Source organism: Necator americanus, chromosome II (assembly GCF_031761385.1).
Source record: "Necator americanus strain Aroian chromosome II, whole genome shotgun sequence".
NCBI classification, from domain to species: Eukaryota; Metazoa; Nematoda; class Chromadorea; order Rhabditida; family Ancylostomatidae; genus Necator; species Necator americanus.
The window spans coordinates 6933283-6952014 of record NC_087372.1 but is presented as its reverse complement, the minus strand read 5'-3'; the positions used below and the strand labels follow the sequence as shown (position 1 = coordinate 6952014).

General features: G+C 38.7%; 1 protein-coding gene across 2 annotated transcripts in view; it reads left to right on the top strand.

Moving 5' to 3' along the window:
* The window catches only part of RB195_017038 (uncharacterized protein), a gene marked incomplete at both ends in the record, with an annotated part of 70434 nt that overhangs the window by 25616 nt on the left and 26086 nt on the right, over positions 1-18732 (top strand). For both annotated transcript variants that reach the window (XM_064183851.1, XM_064183850.1), the window contains one exon: positions 3489-3568. In XM_064183851.1, coding sequence (XP_064039731.1) covers positions 3489-3568 — 80 coding nt within the window. The remainder of the gene's footprint in view (positions 1-3488; positions 3569-18732) is intronic.

The window sequence follows — 18732 nt, the reverse complement described above, 5'->3', positions numbered from 1 at the left end:
GATAGCTATCCAGTTCCATGTCCTTTTGCGCTTTTGTAATTTAACAAATTATTCAGAAGATTCGTACTGCAAATTTGTAGTGTCACGAAATTCTCATTTCTCGAAAAGTCTTTGACTTATTGTTACAGGTTATGTGCCGCGTATAATTGAAAAATTCCTCGATTTCCCTCCATTTTCGATGTGATGTCCCCTATATTTCTTCTAATATTTTTCTATATTTTCCATGATTTGGTTAACTTAAATGTGAATTTTGTTCGTTTAAAAAAACAATTGTGATTGAGATATAGGGAATTGATGCATATGATTTTTTTAAAATCTGTGTCATTTTAACACGCATGTGCTATCTTTACAGTAATCCTTTCCGTAATGTCTTACTCATTCATCTATGTATAGCCAACGTACTTCAAAAGAATACTTTTAGTTTGAAACGTGTGTTTGAAACGTCATCTACAGTTAGAAAAGTATTTATATCTCAGGAAAATTTCACCTCAAGCAAATTTCATTGGGAGCTTTTGTAAGTCACTGCTTCTTCAATATTTACTACAATAATTTACTCCTTACAATTCCCCTTTTCATCGACATTTTCTCTATAGTCTATGTTGAAATGAAGTTTGTGGGGTTAGTCAATGCGCTTGGGATGCGCCCCCACGTTCACTTCAATTCAGGAATCGTTTGAGGTTTACGAACGTGTGACTGGCCTATACAATGACTTGCGGTGGCTAGCTGATGTGTCAAGTCAGTGTTTTTATCCTCTCAGACAAGTCTGGTACCAATTTATCGACCCCGGAGGGATGAAAGGCTTGGTGAGCACTAGAGCGGATTCGAACCTCCGATCGATGGTGCAGGAAGTGCAACCTCTAACCGCTACACTACACCCACCCCAGTCTGTGTTAATCAAGGTATAATTAGTGCTGGCTAATGTAAAATTCATGCTATTCCGACTACTTTGAAGTTGTTTGAATGAACCGTACCGCACGCCTATTTGAAATCATACAGTATCCCTCTTCATCGTGGGAGTTGTTCTAGATCATATTAGAAAATGAACCGTTAGATCAATATTGAGAGTGTAGATACGATGGTCGGAGCCGATGCTCCGTCCCTCTTCACTTTTGGACGGTTTTTGACAGGACCCCTTTTAATTTTAGACGTTTGGCGAACGGATCATCGGCAGGCGATCTTCATCTCTTGAGCTGCACCCATGAGCTAGACCTCCTTCACCTGAGGAGAAACCATCTCTTCCATCTACGATTGAGAGCATTACCTACTGGATATGGATTTTGTTCCTACTTACTGTCAAGAATTGCCTCTCCTTTTTGTGTTTTTTTTGAAGGGTATACAGAAAACTACTGAAGAGAAATACGTCTAGCTTCTGTTTCTGAATTATTCAAATTTGGGTATTTTGTGAGTGAAATGAGCTTGGAACGTAAAGGGTATGAGAGAAAAACATTTATAAGAGCGAAGAAATTTGTGAGTGATAAAATACTGTAAACGACAGCAGGACGCTCACTTATTCCGCGGTCGCTATTGTTCTATCATCAGAAAATCTGTTGGTGAAGAAACGGAGCTTTAAAAAAATAGGCCTTACTGTATAGGAAGTTGTACTCCACCTGTGCTGAATGATAAATGCGTAGTTTATGTTGAAAGTTTCTTTTTTTCGGTGTAAATTTGCTCAGCCAGTGAATTCTGGCGAAAAAAAAGAGATCATAATCTTTTACCACACTTAGAGCACATTCCTTGATGCTGTTAAGAGTATCCACTGTCACTCCAAGAGCCTCAGACTCAGCCTGATTTTTGATGGTGTCGTAGATGGGTTCTCTATTCACTGTCCTCTATCTGCCACACTACCCCCATCTCTTTCTCTTCTTCTTTTTCTCATCCTTTTTCTTCTTCTTCTCCTGCTCCTCCTCTTCCTCCTCCTTCTCTCTCGATTCTCGTATTCTTCAAACTATGAACATTGCACTTGAGTTCCATCGCTATTCAAAAACGTCATGTTTGATATATGACACATTGCTTCTAACACAGTATTTTTTATGTATTGGAACTGTCGCGCTTAATAAAAATGGTGGTAAGGTTCTGGATTTCTGGAGGGTTGTGGAGAGTCAACAGTATTGCGGAAAAGGGTTGCATGTGGTTGCTGATTTGAAGCACAGAAAATTTCGAACCGGAGACTCTAAACTGTTAAAAATACATTATGGATCTACCATTGATTGACAATAAAAAAACAGCCTTAGAAATTCTGTGACGTACAGTCCTTTTTTTTTTGAAATCCTGAACTATGTCCATTAACCCATTCACAACGGGCTTTTTTGCGTATCTGGCAGGTGGTCAACTTTTATAAGTTATATTTGAACAAGAAAATAACAGTAATGAATCATAATAGACCCATTGAACACTAGGAACTTTGAAAAAAATTTTATAGAGGGTGAAAAATACCCGTCGAAAACTCTTCCACTCACAAGTGAGCGGCGCTGTTCTGAAAAGGGTAACTATGTCATTCTTATCAGTTATGTCATCTCTTTTTTTTTATCTTAACCGGATAGTTCTCTGTCCAATTCTGGGGAAACTGTAGCTTTCTTTAGCGGAAGTGTGTTATTATTGTGAAAATATTCTCGTGATGAATCAGCTATATGTACATGTATTGTGCTAAAATTTCCATTCTGCTTCCCAGGACATCCTGATGTCGTAGGAATTCGGACCAATCGTATATTTGTTGCATCGATGCATTCTCAAATTTCTGATGGATGAAGAGCAGAATTGCTCCCGAAAAAAAAAACGTGCTGTATTGATGGATATCGTTTTATTCATGGTATATCTGTGAGAGATGGACGAGTTATCTCGGGTTTTCGCCCACGTTATCCGCTTAGCCGGTGTTTCGTGGTCAAACAATCCTCAGTCGAGGTCCCATTCATAAACTATAATGACAGCGAGTCCTTACCTCCAGTTTTTTCCACGACAACTTCAAGGATCTCTTCTTTGTTTCCTGTAACGAAACACTTTTTTTCAAGAGCAACATTCCCTTTCGCCGCACGAAACAACTCAAAATGCAAAAATTTGTTTAAAAATAATGAGCTGAATCTATTGCGGTATTGTTAGCCAACGTCGACAAAAAAATCAGCTCTTCTTTCATGAAAGACAATGAAGAAACTGTGCCTGATTTTTTAATCTGCAGCGAAGTTGAATAGGTTGACTTCATGTCCGTAAAAATCTAAGGTAGGAAGTCAAACTTAGTTTTATCTCCATTTTTCAACAAGTATGCTTTAATGGCTAGAAATAACGAAAAAACTTCTTCATCAGCAAATCAGAGCTCATACATTTTGATGTTTATGAGATTTCCTGTGTCACTGTCTTTATTTCCATAGTTTTAATCCAAGGAGTTGTCCATTTTGCGCTCTGCATTTTCATAAGTAGATAAAAGTTCCATATCAATCTATAATTTCTCCCGTTTTCTGTTTGTAAAAGTAAAAAAAATTATTTAATCACTCTTTCAGATCTCTTCTCGTTCCAGCCGAATTCACTACTTCAGTATCCAATGCTGTCATCGTTCGGACGTAATCCACAAATGAATGCGGTAATCGTTTTATTTTCCGAGCAAGCAGAATTTTTATGCGAATCGAACAACTTCAAAAAAGCTCGTTAAAAAATAGTTCTTTCTGAATTTTAATCCAAGAAGCTTGTAGAAATGGTTTTTTTTTTTCTTAATTTTAAAGCACCATAAATTATACCATTCTATATAGTTGGGCCTTTGCATCATATGCATGTAGTTACTACTTCAAGCAAAGATTACGGCGGAATTCTTTCCAAAAAAAAGTGACCCGAAAATAGTAGATGTTATTTATCCCATTTCCACATCTTTTTTTTTTTTTGCTCTTGAATGTTTTTTTCTGAAAAGAATTCTCAGTCGTTAAGCAACAATTAACTAGCTGATTTACGTGTTTCATAGAAAATCAAATAATAGAAATTAACTATTCTTCATAGGACTTTAACGAATTCCGAGAACTCGTTTTCTAACCTCTTTCTCTTTCTGTTCGGAGTTTCTTTTTTTTCATTATGTGACCGTTCAGAGAATGACGTTGATGTCATCATTTACGTAGACGCGTACAATTCTGGCCAGACTTGAACTCGGATCCAGCAATTACTTATCGTTCCATTTAGATCAAGGAGAGCTTCAGGATTAGTGGCGAAATCTCACCGATAGCCTTAACCTCGCCTTTGTCATTTTCTTTGGAGCTTGAGAAATCATGGAAAGAGTACAAAATCCCCATTCCTCCCACGTCTTATCACGGCGGAAGTTGTCAAAAAATCAAGTAGAAATTTTAAAAAAATTGAAAAAATAGAGATGAGTTGGAGAGAATTGAAAATAGTCTCTTGCAGAACTGTAGTTTATGATGTGTGTGTGTGTGGTGCTCGAGAAGGTAGATTCAAAATTTTCTATGATTTTCCAGGCTCTGAAAAAAATGGATTGGAAAGAAATGTTGACCGTAGCTCATAGAATATCGCAAGCAGTTTCTCGTCTCTCGTATTCACATTATATTTATATATATATAAGGAGATAAATATACAAATATACTTAATATAATACATATAAATCAAAACTTTTATGGGAAACAGCGCTACTTTTTTATTTTCCATTTTTATTTTTCAATTTTCATTTATATCTACATTTTTTAGCTACGTATTTCTATCAAATATTATGGATGTAACATTGATTGATTAACAACGATTGTAACAGTTCCGTGGGTTCTTTGAAAATTTACAGAGACAAATAGAGGCCCGGGACAATAGAGCTACACAATTTTTACCCAAACTTAATCTGAATCGATGTGATTATTTTATTCTAATTAATTTTTTTCTACTTCGGGAACTGTTTAGGTAACTCGGCTAGAAAACGTTATCGAGTGTTCCCATAACCTTGTAAAATTTTCATTTATATCTACATTTCTATGAATTTTATTCTGAAGGGGAACGTTCCGTTGCATTCAGTGCAGCCTTAAACGTTTGTATGTGCTATGTACATATAATACAATAGAGAATAGCTGTATACCTTTTTTTATGATAAGATGACCTACTAGTAAAGTGTTAACGTCTGTCTCTTTTCCCACCAATTCACAAAGATCTCACTAATCTCTGGTTTGTTTTTTTTTTTCTCCTATTGCTTTTTCTAATCTTCCTAGTTTTTCCATTGTGTTCCGCTGTCGAAAGTGCAGATTTCGCTTTGACTTTTTTGAGTTCTGTTTTTTCTTTCGGAATCATCTAGTTTCATTTTTCTAGGAAAAAAATCTGGTCTCGGCGCGATCGTTTTTTTGTGCAGTTGCACTTTCAACGGATTAAAACTCAAAGGTTCTGAAGGCGATGTTGAATCGAGCCATCTTCTTCTTCTTCAAAAGCTTCAAAGGGCATGTGACTACCTTTTTTTTATGCAGAACTCAAACTCGTTGTTTCTATCAAATTATATGAAAAATTCCAAAGCTCACGGTGGTTTTATTTTTCTGAGAGTCTTGTACTTATACGATGAGTATGAGAGAGAGGATTTTAAATGATCTGCAATTTCTGGAGCTAAAACGTATGCGTAAACGGTCAACTATATCGCTTTGTAGAGTTTCTTGATATGTCTAATAGTTTCAAACTTCAAGCGTGATTATTCCGTTCTTCTAGCGAAATATTCCCACTTTTTTGAAAAACTTGAAAATGATCTCATGAATCATCCTGAATTTTTGGGCAACGCTCATGAATTTGCACATATTAGAGGAACTTTAGTGTTTTCATGCAGTAGTGACCGTTGCTTTCGTATTTCTGCTTTTAAAAAGTATGTAATCAAAGATACGAGGTTAGAAATCAAATCATAAAATAATCTTTCAAAATTTATTAAATTGAAATAAAATCCCTCAATGTTCAAGTTTATAATCAATCATAAAATTATCCCTCAAAATTTACATAGCAGCTGCGCTAATGCTGATTACCCACATGTTTTGTTGGCTAACTTTTTGATTTGACCGGACGTCGTGAAAAGCTGAATATAACAACAGAAATGCTAGTTATTTCTACATGATCTCAATATTTTATCATATTTCTTTTTTTAGTCCTTCTAAAGTTAACAACAAAAAAAAGCAACAACCTACTCTGAATAACAGTGGTAATTGCGAAAAGAAAATGCTCTTTTTGCTCAATGAGCATGCTGTTAGCGAGAAAATAATCCGAAAATATGGTTGAAATTGTGGCCCAAGGCTTAATGGATACTTTAATGGATTTTTTTTTTCTAAATGGAGTTGAAAACTTTTGAATGAACTGTGGTACCAGTTACTACTCTTCTTCTTTTGTGGCAATTAGTCGCTGAAAATGAGTTATTGGCGGTTTTGCTGGTCGTAGACCGTAGATCTTCGTGGTTTTTACTTAGTTGTTATTTACTCCTGTCACATGTTTCCATTTTACACTACTTAATTTTGGTTATATTGTGTTATTTATGGATTATATTCATTTTACACCTTTTTTGTATTTGTTGCTTTATATTTTTTAAAGATTTTTTTTATTATTTCGTATGTACAGTATACGTATGTACATTTCGTATGTACACTTATTGATATTTTTTGCTTTTTATTTTCTAGATTTTTTATATTATTATTTTATATCTTCATTTTATATTTCTTCCTGATTAATCTCATGAGCTACCATCACAGCGGCACTCATATTTTCATGGATCAAACTCGGTGCACAGAAGCCCGTCAAAACTACCACTGGTGGTGGGGGTACGGTTGTTACGTTACGCGCGTGCGTAGTCGTTGCGTATCTAACTTGCGCTATACGCTTCAAAAGTGGCCAACATGAAAACTAAAAAAAAAAAAAACTTCGCAGTTTTGCTTTAGTTTATTCCCTTTCGAATTTTTTTCAATGTCGGGTCACTTTATCGGAGATGGACGATTTTTTTCTGATTGTTATCTTTCAGTGTCTCTTTCTACTACGCTACTCTCACTTCAGGTTCGATAATGTGACGGGTTGGTCCTGAAAAAGTATCACAACATACGGTAATCTACTCCACCACAATGACTGTTGAAATATGCGTCCCCGTCATAGTGTCAGACTGTCGTCCAACCATATGCAGCCAGCCTTTTCCGCTCCTAACGTCAAAACTTTCGCTCACATCCCTCATTTATATGAGGTGGTTCGTATGAAGGGAGCAGAGTGCAACCACGTTCGTTCGTTATCTAAGAGCAGCACGTGGACAAGGCGGTGGTCGATCAGCGAGAAAAAAAATCCACTAGTCAGCTGGGCATGCAATCGTCACGAGCAGCTATACGATTTGCACTTTTAGTGCCTCGAGCACTTGATGAAAGATGCAGCGATTCGTTTAATATACCTTTTTTTGTCATCCTGATTTTTATGGATGTGTTTTGAAAGTTTATGTTTATCTGGTGGAAAAGATGCAGAGAAGAAGCAAATTCTAATCCATCTGATGCTTCAAGTCTTGTTACGGAGTTCTTTTTTTTTCAGATACATGTATTCTGTTTCTAACCAGACTTTTTCTGAGAAATCAGGATAAATTTCCTAAAGAGTCATATGTTTATTTTTGGTTTTTCAACGGGATGATCTCCACGTTTGAGCACATGAACGTCTTAAATTAGAAAAAGCGTATATAAGAAGACGGTCACAGAAGAAATTCGAGACCTTGCTAGTATTTCTTTCTCTGGATCGTTGGAAAATTTCGCCGAAGAGATCCAAGGACGAATCCGGTAATTATCATGATTTTCCCAGGGCTGTAGAGTGCGTGAAGCTGCTAAACAATGTGTGGCAGTGAAGCTGCTAAACAATGTCCCTTTCACTGGGATACGTCTTCCTCGGATTTTTCATCTACAAGAAATAGCTAGTAGAATATTAGGTTGTGTTGATGTTTGCCCCCAGGCAACGGAAATTTTCCATGACCGCATCCGAGGCCTGCGGCAACTGAATCAAGCGCCTGCCCGTGGCGTCGAATCGTTTTTTCAACAACTCGCTCATCAGTTCGTCTTGTTGCGCTTCTTCCCTTTTAAAAGCGAATAAAAAGTATGTTTGCCCTTTGCTACTCGTCATCCACCGTACTAAATCCATTGAACGCTCGGGGAAAAGATGCGATTCAGCGGTTGATTTGATTCCTGTGCGAACGGGCTGCGAAAAGAAACACGTAAATCAAAAATTGTCGGTCCGCGCTTCAAATTCTGTTATAGAAACTCTGTTTTCGATTGTTTTGGAATTTCCACACAAATTATAAATGTCACTCCTTTGTGGCTTTTTCAGTTACTGTAAATACTTGTGTCACTAGAGCTATTTTCTTTAAGGATGGAAGTACAACGAAGATCACTCAAACACAAATATGATCACGTTTTCGCGGTGGGAACCTGGTAGCAGTGGTGATGAGGATAGATAAATTTCCTCTAAAATGATAACTTCTTCACGCAGTCTCGTTTTTTAGAGAATAAGAACATATCACTATTCGTTCAGCCATTCAAAGTTCACTGGACGAACATTCGGAGTACGAAACAAAAAGTCTCTGAAAAAAAAATGATTAGTTTGAAACAGAACGAAAGGAGGAAACATAACTGAATTATTTCTTATAAAATTTATAGGTTTCAAGATAAAATGAGACTTTTTTTCCTATTTTCTGACCTTTTTTAATTCCTAGAAAACAATTCTTGCCTTAAGGGGTAGGATGAAGGAGCTACATGGTTTTTACCCGTGATTACGCGACTTACCAGCAGAATCTCAGAGATGTTATGGAAATGGGAATTTCTCTGAGGTTCTTCAAAATTATGTAGTGTTTGGTATTTGAAAATGCGTACGGGCTAACCTTTTTGAAAAATTACGTGATAGCGACAAAAAGAATTTTTTTTAAGTGATAATTAGTGTGAACTTGCGAAAGGTGGGCTGATAATGTGAAATTGGCACTTTAAGTAGTTAGGTAGAAATTACGTGAAAACTTATGATTATTGCTTTGAGTTTTGATTACAGTATAAAATAAGTGCGGTTGGATAACAGTCTTGGAATTAAGAAAAAGAAAAGAAAAAAAAACAGTAAATTCACCGACTTTAGTATCCGCATCATCTACTGTTAAACAAAACTCGCAGCAGGTCGAGGAAAATTACTGTAATGTAGTGGTAATGACTTAATGAATTGTGAAAGCACTCGAAAACACGAAACCTTGGATGCAAAAAAATGAAAGTTCGTTCATAAGATTTTTTTACGTAATTTAATTGGTTTCACTTCAATTGATCTGAAAAGCAAAAATTTCCACAAAGAATGAGCTGTTTCTACATGCCTATCTCTATGTGTAGGTTGTACAAGAGCTGTAACATCTAAGACATATTATTACTATCATGCGACAGTGTAGCGCAGTCGGTAAGAGGTTCCGCTGTGAGTACACGATCGATCGATGGTTCGAAACCGCCCTGGCGCCACTCGACGGCCTTTCATCCTTCTGGGGTCGTTAAATTGGTACCAGACCTATCTGGTAGAATAAAAACACTGACAAAATCACTCGATACATCGCTCAGCCCCACCAGGTCACTGTGGTTACGGCCGGACACGCGTTTTCAGACCTGGAACGACTCAGAATTGAAATTAACGCGTTGGTGTACCCCTGGTGGACCTAACGTCAGATACTTTATCCTTTATTATTATCATATGACATTTTTATTATCGCTACTTTTATAATTTTCCTGTTATTTTCATTCATACTATCATTCTTCATCTTTATTATTGCAATTATAGCCACACCTATTACGAATAAAATCGAAAATTCTCAAACGTATAGTAAGAATGTTAAATAATCAATAAAGTTTTTAGCAGACATTCTACCAGGGCAAAGCATGATTAATTTTCACGGATTAGTTTTGCAAAACAACAATAAAACTTGAAAAAAAAAATTCCTTTCATTTCTCATTATTGCCTGAGGATAAAAATATTTCCTGAATCTGGTGTTACTCGAAGAAAAATTTTTGAAAAATGGTTTGATTTGTACACGGAACGCTGAGATTGGTCTTACTGGTCTCTGCTCCAAGCATTCAGATATTCGAAGTGCAAAAGTATTCGAAACACTCGAGTGTCTGATGGGATGTGCGTACAAAGTTATTGGTTTTACGAGTACCAGTGCTTTCAAAACGTCTAATCATTCGATCATTTGAGTATTCAAGATTTTTTACTTTACTGTTTATTCAGGAGCAACATTCTATTAAAAGATGAAGTACGCGGGAACCATAATTTACATAATTGGCCACTATTTCACGATTTTCATTTAAAATATGCAACTGTTGCGTTGTCTGAGATATTCGCCACAGTAACGGCGTCCTTACTTCTCTGCTAGGTGCACAACCGTTCACAAACTCTCTTTCTATATGAATAAGTTGATGTCGACTTACGATTTCGGAACATTGCGTTACGGTGAATTTAAGATTACTGTAGGATAAAGGTTGATGGAGGTGGTTGCACTCTCGTGCCTTCAAAGTACACAAGTCTAATGACTAATGAGCAAATAATGCGAATACATAGTAAATGGTTTCCACATCAAACAAAAACCGACTAAAACATATGAGGTAACTAAATTCTAAATAAAAAGTATCTTTACTACATTCGATTACTTCGTTTCCCCAACTTTCATGCATAAGTTTTCTTTTTTTCCTCGAAGCAGTGGTGAAAATAATTGTGAAATTATGTTAGCGGTATCACCCCACGAATCTGAGGTGGTGCGGGAGACTACAGAGAGGGAGGTGATTCCGTCCATTTCTTGCTAATTGCCGTAAAAAGCGGCCCGGAAGATGCGGCGCCGCACAAGACTTGCGCGCTCCAATCGAACATCTTGTACAAAATGGTGCGCCAAAACGAATGAAGCCGTATCTTTCGGGCCGTTTTTACGGCAATTAGGAAGAAATGGACGGAATCACCCCCCTCTCCGTAGTCTTCCATCCTGTATACGAATACTCCACCTGAAATCTGCACCACCTCAGATTCGTCGGGTGATGCCTTTAACTCACAGTTTCCTTTTGATTTTTGGGCTTAACATTTAAAATACGATCTGAATCCTATGAAGTCTCTTCATTTCGGTATTCCCTCACATCTTCTTCGAACATTCACAACGTGAATTTTTCTTGCTGCTTTCTTTTTCAAACGGCGAAGTTTCCTGGATATACGGATGATCTCTCCTATGTCGCCCCAATATACACTAAGCTATCGTTTTTTTTTGTCTCCGTGCTCCCACAGTCTAATGTCCCGTCAAATCCGAAATGAAGACGAAAAATCGATGCAGGGAATAAGTATGAGAAGAACAGGGACTTACAAAAGGGAATTCCCCTACAACTGACAACCGCTACCACTCGAACCTGAACATTCCGTCATCGGAAAGCGCTTCCAGTGTATACATATTTGTATAGCACGAAAATGTAGATTATATGAGGCTGCACTAGCCACGCCTTTCGTTTCCGAGGCCGAGGAGATCGTTTTTTGGATTGGCTACGTCGCCGCGTCGCTATAGATCTGCTCATTGGCCGCTTTGGCTCCTCGGGTTCGGTGTACGTCCATAGGAGTGTTCGCTGAATGGCGCTTTCAGTCGTCACGCCTTACGAAGGCATGAATCCGGTGTGTTATCTGTATATTTTCCTGCTTTTTTTCTAACACATGTTGCGTTTTTTTTGGTCCCCATTAAACCTGGAGGCGAACGTCTTTAGTCATCTCATCGTGCTGCGCTTAGTGAAGTCTTCGACGTGATGTCTCTCCTCAAAGATTCAAGTCCACCACTTCGGTCATTTGAACAACGTCCGCCACGATTTTTGCACTTTTTTCCGCTGACCGAATAGCCTCTTCGGCCATTACCCACAGATACACATAAGGGGGGCGGACTAACCCATTTTTTTCTGCAAACGCAGCCGTTCGTCCTCGATTTTTTCTCCACGACTATCCTTGAAATCGCCGTTCTTTGTTCTATCCTGCACCCTAAACCATCCTCGTTTTTTTCCCCTACTTCGTCGTCACAGGCGTGTAATTTGTCATCAAGCCATCGATGAACGCTTCGAAAAGTGAAATTTCTGGAATGTTGAGAGATTGGTTCGGGTATAAGAGGGAATATGGATAGCATAAATAGGCTTAAGCTTTAGTGTTCCGTTTTAGGCTGCATCAACACGGAGAACCCAGGGTAGGTGTAATAACCTGAAAACAAAAACTTTCATTAACCCACTTATAGGATGCTGTATATTCGAAAAATTCCCCCATAATTCTCTAGGAATTTCATTCGCTTTTTCGCTTCTTCTTTTTTTTCGCTTTTCGGACATCCCATAAAATGTTTTTTCTTCTCTCTTTTTTTTTGAAGCATCTTTCTTTTTGTCGCGGCGTTTTTGCTTCTATTTTTTTTCTTGTGCGATCACACAAAGAATAGACAGTCCAATACGAGTGATTTCGTACACAATTCTGCGGCAAATTTCACGGTGGTAAACAAAGCGGTTCTTAGCAAAGTTCCACTAGTAAACTTTTTTTTTTGAACATTTTTGGAAAAATTTCAGAACATCAGAAATGTTCTTATTTTTACTGTTTAGAAACCCATATACATCGATTTGTCTTCGAGAAACACTGAGTATTCTATTCTAATTTTTACTACATCAAACTCTGCGAAGCGCATGAAGGGCATTATTTGCTTGAATCTTTTTTTTTTGTCCCGGACGTTTCACTTTTTTGGACTCAGTTTTTGTTTATGTTATGGTTGTTTGAGCTATATTCTCCTGTTTGATTATCCTGCTTCCTTTCTTGATGTGTTTTCCTAAAATTAGAGCGTCTTCCGTTAGAAAGTGGCTAGCATGAGAACCAGCTCTTTGTTATTTCGCTCTCAGGATTTACCCCCTCCCAAATAATTGATTTTCTGCCTTCCATATCCAGAAATAGTCCTCATAACAAATCAAAAATCTACTGTACAAAATTACCATGTGAAATTTATCGTTACTAGCATTGGAAACTTTTCTAGCAGTGAAAATTTCTGAAGAAACGTGACAACTTGCTGGACATATCGCAAGTTCGCGGCGCGGAGGATTTTTATTGCTTCAGCCCCTTCTATTCGCACTCCTCGTAACGAGCAAGTACAACCCTTCCTCACTCCTCGCATCCTCGGACCTCAAAGAACGTTTACCTCGTCGCAGAGAGAGAAAAAAAAACGAGAACTAGGTGTGCGCCTTTCTAGGCGCGCAGCTCGTTTTTCCAGCAAATCGCCATACTCGCAACCGACACACACACGCACAGCAACATCAACGACAGCAGCTCTCAATACCTGTTCTATCTACAAGGCGTTTTTTTTTCCATCGCCTCGACGGCGACATGTAATTTCGCTGCAAACATCACGAAATTGGTACAGTATCTGTCGTGGTGAGCTTGAGAAATTGAATAAGTGCCGTAGTTTTGAGACCGGCAGCATCGGGAAGTGAACAACGCATTGACAATATATAGAACTGCTTTTGGCCGAGCTCCCCGCCGCTGCCACTGCTGCTTGTCGCGTCCGGCGTTCGTCACGTGACGCGTAAAGTGCATTCGATGGGCGGGGCTTATCTATGGACTCTTGCCGGTGTTGATAATCCATGGTGTTGTGTGTATGTGTGTATGTGTGTGTATTCGAGGCGAATTACAAATAATCACTAGACCGCGCGCTGCCTGCTATCTCCCACGTATCGGCGCTATTTTGCCGCTAAATTTATGTTTCGCATTGATTATGGGGAGAGAACGCCTGTGCACTTTCAACAACGGATGCGATGCATTCGCATCGGAGGAACTGCTGGTGTCCTCGTGAAATGAGTGCAAAAAAAAATAAGGTCAACGCATATAGTTCGAGGGACCCTTTTGAGCAAACACCAACACGGTGAAAATAATCATAGTAGGTGGTCCAACAACGCTCGGAAGCGGTTGCGTTCTGCCCGTAGAAGCATTTATTTTCTATGCAAGTGCAAAAAAAGTACATTAGTAGTCAACTCTCTGCTCTCACTCGCCACGCCACACCCATATACCCTCAACGGAAGCCGGTCCCGAATTTTTTTTTTGGATAGGCTTTTTCTTATCCCCGTACCACCCGGGAAGTGGTCACTGTCAGAGTGGACGCGGTACTAAAGTACACACACACACACACACACACACGACACGACGAAGCACCGCAAGCACCACGCTGCTGGTATTGCGCTCACCTCGATTCACCAACGTGACTCCTCCCACTCTCATGAGAAATATCAGATGAAGAGGAGAGTAGAAGATATGAGAAAGCTGTACACATCAGGGAAATATTTTTTGGGGAGGAGAGACGAACAGACGTGAAAAGACACGAACGTCTTCATCATCGGCTTTTTTTATGGCTTCGACACTTTTTTTTTCTGCTATTTGGTTTTTTTTTCGGCTTTTTAATGAGTATCATTGAACTCGGTGATTTCGTACACAAAAGTGAAATAAATGGGAAAATGAATTTCTCAACGATAATTTGGATTTATATATTTTGTTTTTTCTATAATCATACCACATGTACTTATTCTATTTACTTTGATAATTATCTAATAATTATTCTTCTATTTTGAATAGGATATCCTGAGGATATTCTAAGTTTTTTTTTTCGAATTTTCCGGAATTTTTTCCTCCGGGAGATCTCTGTTCGAGAACATTATATCACATTATTAAGTCCCTGTATTGCAGAAAATTTGCAAAATGTAACGTCAATTCATTCATATTCAATTACGATCTTTCTCAATGACATTCATTGTCAACTTCTTGTTCGAATGTTCAATTCTTTATTTGATTTTTATTTTTCGCCATGGAAATTCTTCAATTAATATTTTAAAATATTAGAAAGTCTGAGAAATATTAACGTGAACTAAAAATTAGAGGAAACAGAGCGAACTGATATTTTCTTTGGTTATGTGCAGCGCTTTTGTTTTTTGTATGACAAGTTTCAGTGTAGGCATTAGTGCAATATAAATATTAGCCTAAAGTGAACTTTGGGTTTATATAAGAGAAGGACATGTGCTGGACACTGTATGTTTAAACGGATTTGGTAGTTTCAAAACTTCAAAAGTTCTTTTTGGATTTTTTCCTTGATTAGAGTTTTTCTAACCGTTGGAAAACCGTGGAATTGGTCGGTTAAACTCTCCCTTATGACTGCAATATTCAATTGGGTCAGGATTGAGTTCTTGATCTTTGCAAACACGAGCAAGAATATGTTAAAGGCATCACCCCCACGAATCTGAGGTGGTGCGGATTTCAGGTGGAGTATTCGTATACGGCGTAGTAGATTATGGAGAAGGAGGTGATTCCGTCCATTTCTTCCTAATTGCCGTAAAAAATGGCCCGGAAGATGCGGCACGTGCACAAGGTTGGAGCGCTCCAGTCGAACATCTTGTAGAAAGTAGCGCGCCGAAACACCCGAATCCGTATCTTCCGGGCCGTTTTTTACGGCAATTAGGAAGAAATGGACGGGATCACCCCCTCTCCATAATCTACTACGCCGTATATGAATACTCCACCTGAAATCCGTACCACCTCAGATTCGTGGGATGATGACTTTAATTGAGCTGAGTTTCGAGTAGAACATGCTTTGGTTCCTTCAATAAATTATGAATCATCAACCTCGTAGGCTTTCACAAAAACCCTTTAGCCGATACTTTCACATCTTGATGGAAAGTAGGAATTCGTAGGATAAATTCTCATCCATATTCCTCAACGCGGCTCTCGCTATCGCTTACGGATTTTACTTTTCGACGCTGGTTCTACGACGCAAACGTGTATTTCTTAACAAGAAAATAATCTGACTTCCTTTGCTCCGGGCTACTAGGCTTTGCTTTTCCATAACATCTATAAGTCAATAAAGTATAGACTAATACATTAAATAAATAAATAGAATGATTATAGAATATATAGTAAATTAACTGATTTGCATAAGGCAACCTTTCCGATTGCTATCGCTTTTGCGCCTCATCCGTTACCACATAAATAAGCCCCAGTTCTAACAATAATTTTAGAAAGCAGCACGAACTCTTCGAAAGACGTGACAGGGAGTGCCATTGTATGTTTCATAAGGTCCACAAATGAGGGGAATGGCGTACGAGGCCGTTCCACGCAGAGACAAGCGCGCCCGGGTGCCCGAGGCTTAGCGATTAGTGAGGAGTGAACTGTGTGTGTGAGGGTGAGATGTCCCGTTCCGTTCTTCCGTCTTTGCGCCTATATTTTTTTCGTAGTGAACAGCTGAAAGTGCACGAATACGCCGCCTGGCACGGGCGCGTGCGACGCGTAAGTGCAGAAAAAATAGTCCACTACGCGCGCTGCTGACCCGCATTTGTATCGTAAAAACACCGCCATCCACGTGGTTTTTTTTATCGGGCTGTTGTAGGGAGAATATCGCTGGGGTTACGCCTCTCCGTATAGCGTAAAAAATCACCCGGTTGTAGAAAAGAAGTGTGTGATGGCGCCAGTCGGCGGCTCCCTCGTCGCGGTCCCATAGCGGCCATATTGCTCTGATGCTGCGGCGCTGCCACATGCTCGGCCGTCAACCAATCGGCGATGAGTGCCGCCGAATACGGTAGATCGCTGTGGCCGTCACTACTACGCACAGGGCACAACAACATATAATTCAACGAACTACATTCTCTACATTCTCATTATGTTCGTCAGGTACGTTTATTCACCGTATTTCCTGTTGTTTTTCGTTGTTTGCTCGTAAGAAATGTTGAAATTCGCCTTTTCTCGGTTATTTGTGAGAGCACTGCTTTTTTTTTCGATAGTCAACCACTGATTGATAACGCGTTTTCGTCGAAATCACGTTTTGTTTACCATTTCTTTCCTATACTACGTTTTCCAAAAGAAAAAGAAGGAAACCTTTCGTTTCTGATTTCCTAGTTATGTTTCATAGATCATTTTTGCTTCAGATATTATAAACTTTTTGTTTTTTTTTCATTTCTTAATATAATCCTACATATTTTCTTCTATATAACTCTTTAATACCAACTTTAGTGTAGCGTTTTCTTTTTGAAGCCGTTCAATTGTAGTTCAGTCATTTTTATTCCATCCAGCTCTTTTTGCCGTTCACTATAAAACTGGGTGTATGACTAGGCGTTCACTGTGTGTATGATCGTACACACATTTTTTTTGCTGTTTTATCCCCAACACCGTTTTCATTCACAGCTTGCAACGATAGTTTTCCCATTATGATCAACAGCACTAGCAGCAGCAGTACATCCCTTCAGTTCTGCTATACAACTGCACTTGTTTCCCCTCATTGATCCAGGGCCTATTCGTTTTTTCCCCCCTCTCAACTGCATTCAGCCGCGTACGTGTGTATGTGTGAGTGTGGGGGCTGCTAGCCCGCAATAGTCAGATAATTTTCACCGCCTGCCTTCCTCCCAACATGGCCATTACGAGTTTTATTTTTCTAGTAGTTTGTTGCGCTGTTTTCTTTTTTGTTTTTCTCTTTTTTAAACTTTTTTCACTTTTTCTATTTTTTTAACTTTTTTTCTTCCAAATCTTCCGGATAGGACTGGCTGGTGACCGAGTGGGCAGAACTTGATAGACTTTCTAAATTAAACTTTCAAGAAAGTATATTCGGTTCACTTCGGTTTTTAATCGTTGCTTTAGGTCCGTTCTCTCCGATCGTTTTCGATAGAAACACTTTGGACGTTTCCTTAGCTTCCTGTTTTTACTTTCGATTCCGCCTTGCACTCTCACTCATTGCATCTATCTTCTTTTTCATTGCTAACGTTCGTTCCCGCCTAGCTTTTTCTGCTGCTTTTTCCCGCTCCCGTTGATCTGGGCTTTTTAATGATTTTTCTTACGGCGCGCGCGGCCCCCTCTGAAGCCGCTGCAGCCGCGAGGAAGAGGGAGTTCTTTTTCATCTCCTTGAGGTTTTTTTTCATGATTTACTCCGGCGTTGGCTAGGTTCAATTCTTCTGGATTCTTGTCTTCCTGACAAACTGACAGTCCGCTATTTTCGGCGAATATGACTGTACGTCACCACGTTCAGTTAATTTACTGTCTGCAATTGAAAATTGCTGCGAAATACACATTCTATCCAATTTTTGCAGTTTTGTCGAAATGGAAAGTTTCTGTTGTCTTAGCGTTTGCCAAAGAACAGTCTTGTAATTTTTTTACGGAAGAGCTTTCTTCCTTTTCCCTGGTCTTTTTTTTGCCTGATTTTTCCGTTTTCTCCTATTCTTTTCCTTTGATTTCGCTTCACATGGAGTTCTCTCTGTCGTGAAGAGTGTTAGGTAGGCAAAAATGGAAACGTGACATGAAGAAATCTGATTCAAACTGTTTTCTTCTTCTCCGCCGATTTAAAATCTTTTCTCTAAATTTTAAATGATTTTCTTCATTGATTTGCTCGTTATTCGTTCCTCGTTCCGAAAACTATTCACCTTTTTTAATCTCTTGTTTTTTGTTTTTTCTTTCTTTTTTTCTAAATCTTTTTTACTAACTAGAATTTTTTTTCCGTTTTCCTTTTATTAGAATCCGACATTTCTAACACGGAGTATTTCTTCCGGCTTTGTTTGTGGTTTTTTCTTTAGCATTATTTTTTTCGCTCATGTTTTGTCAGCGTTCCCCCTTTTTAGTGCCCATTGCGGAGTTTTTCTTCGTGGCGCTGCCTAGAGCGCATTTGAAAAAATGGAGTGATTCCAGCGGAAATAATTTGCCTAAGGTTCTATCTTGTGAAATATTGGTTCTTTGAGAAGCCTTTCTTAGTCTCGACCGTTGGTCGGATTCTAATCCAATTCAGTACTT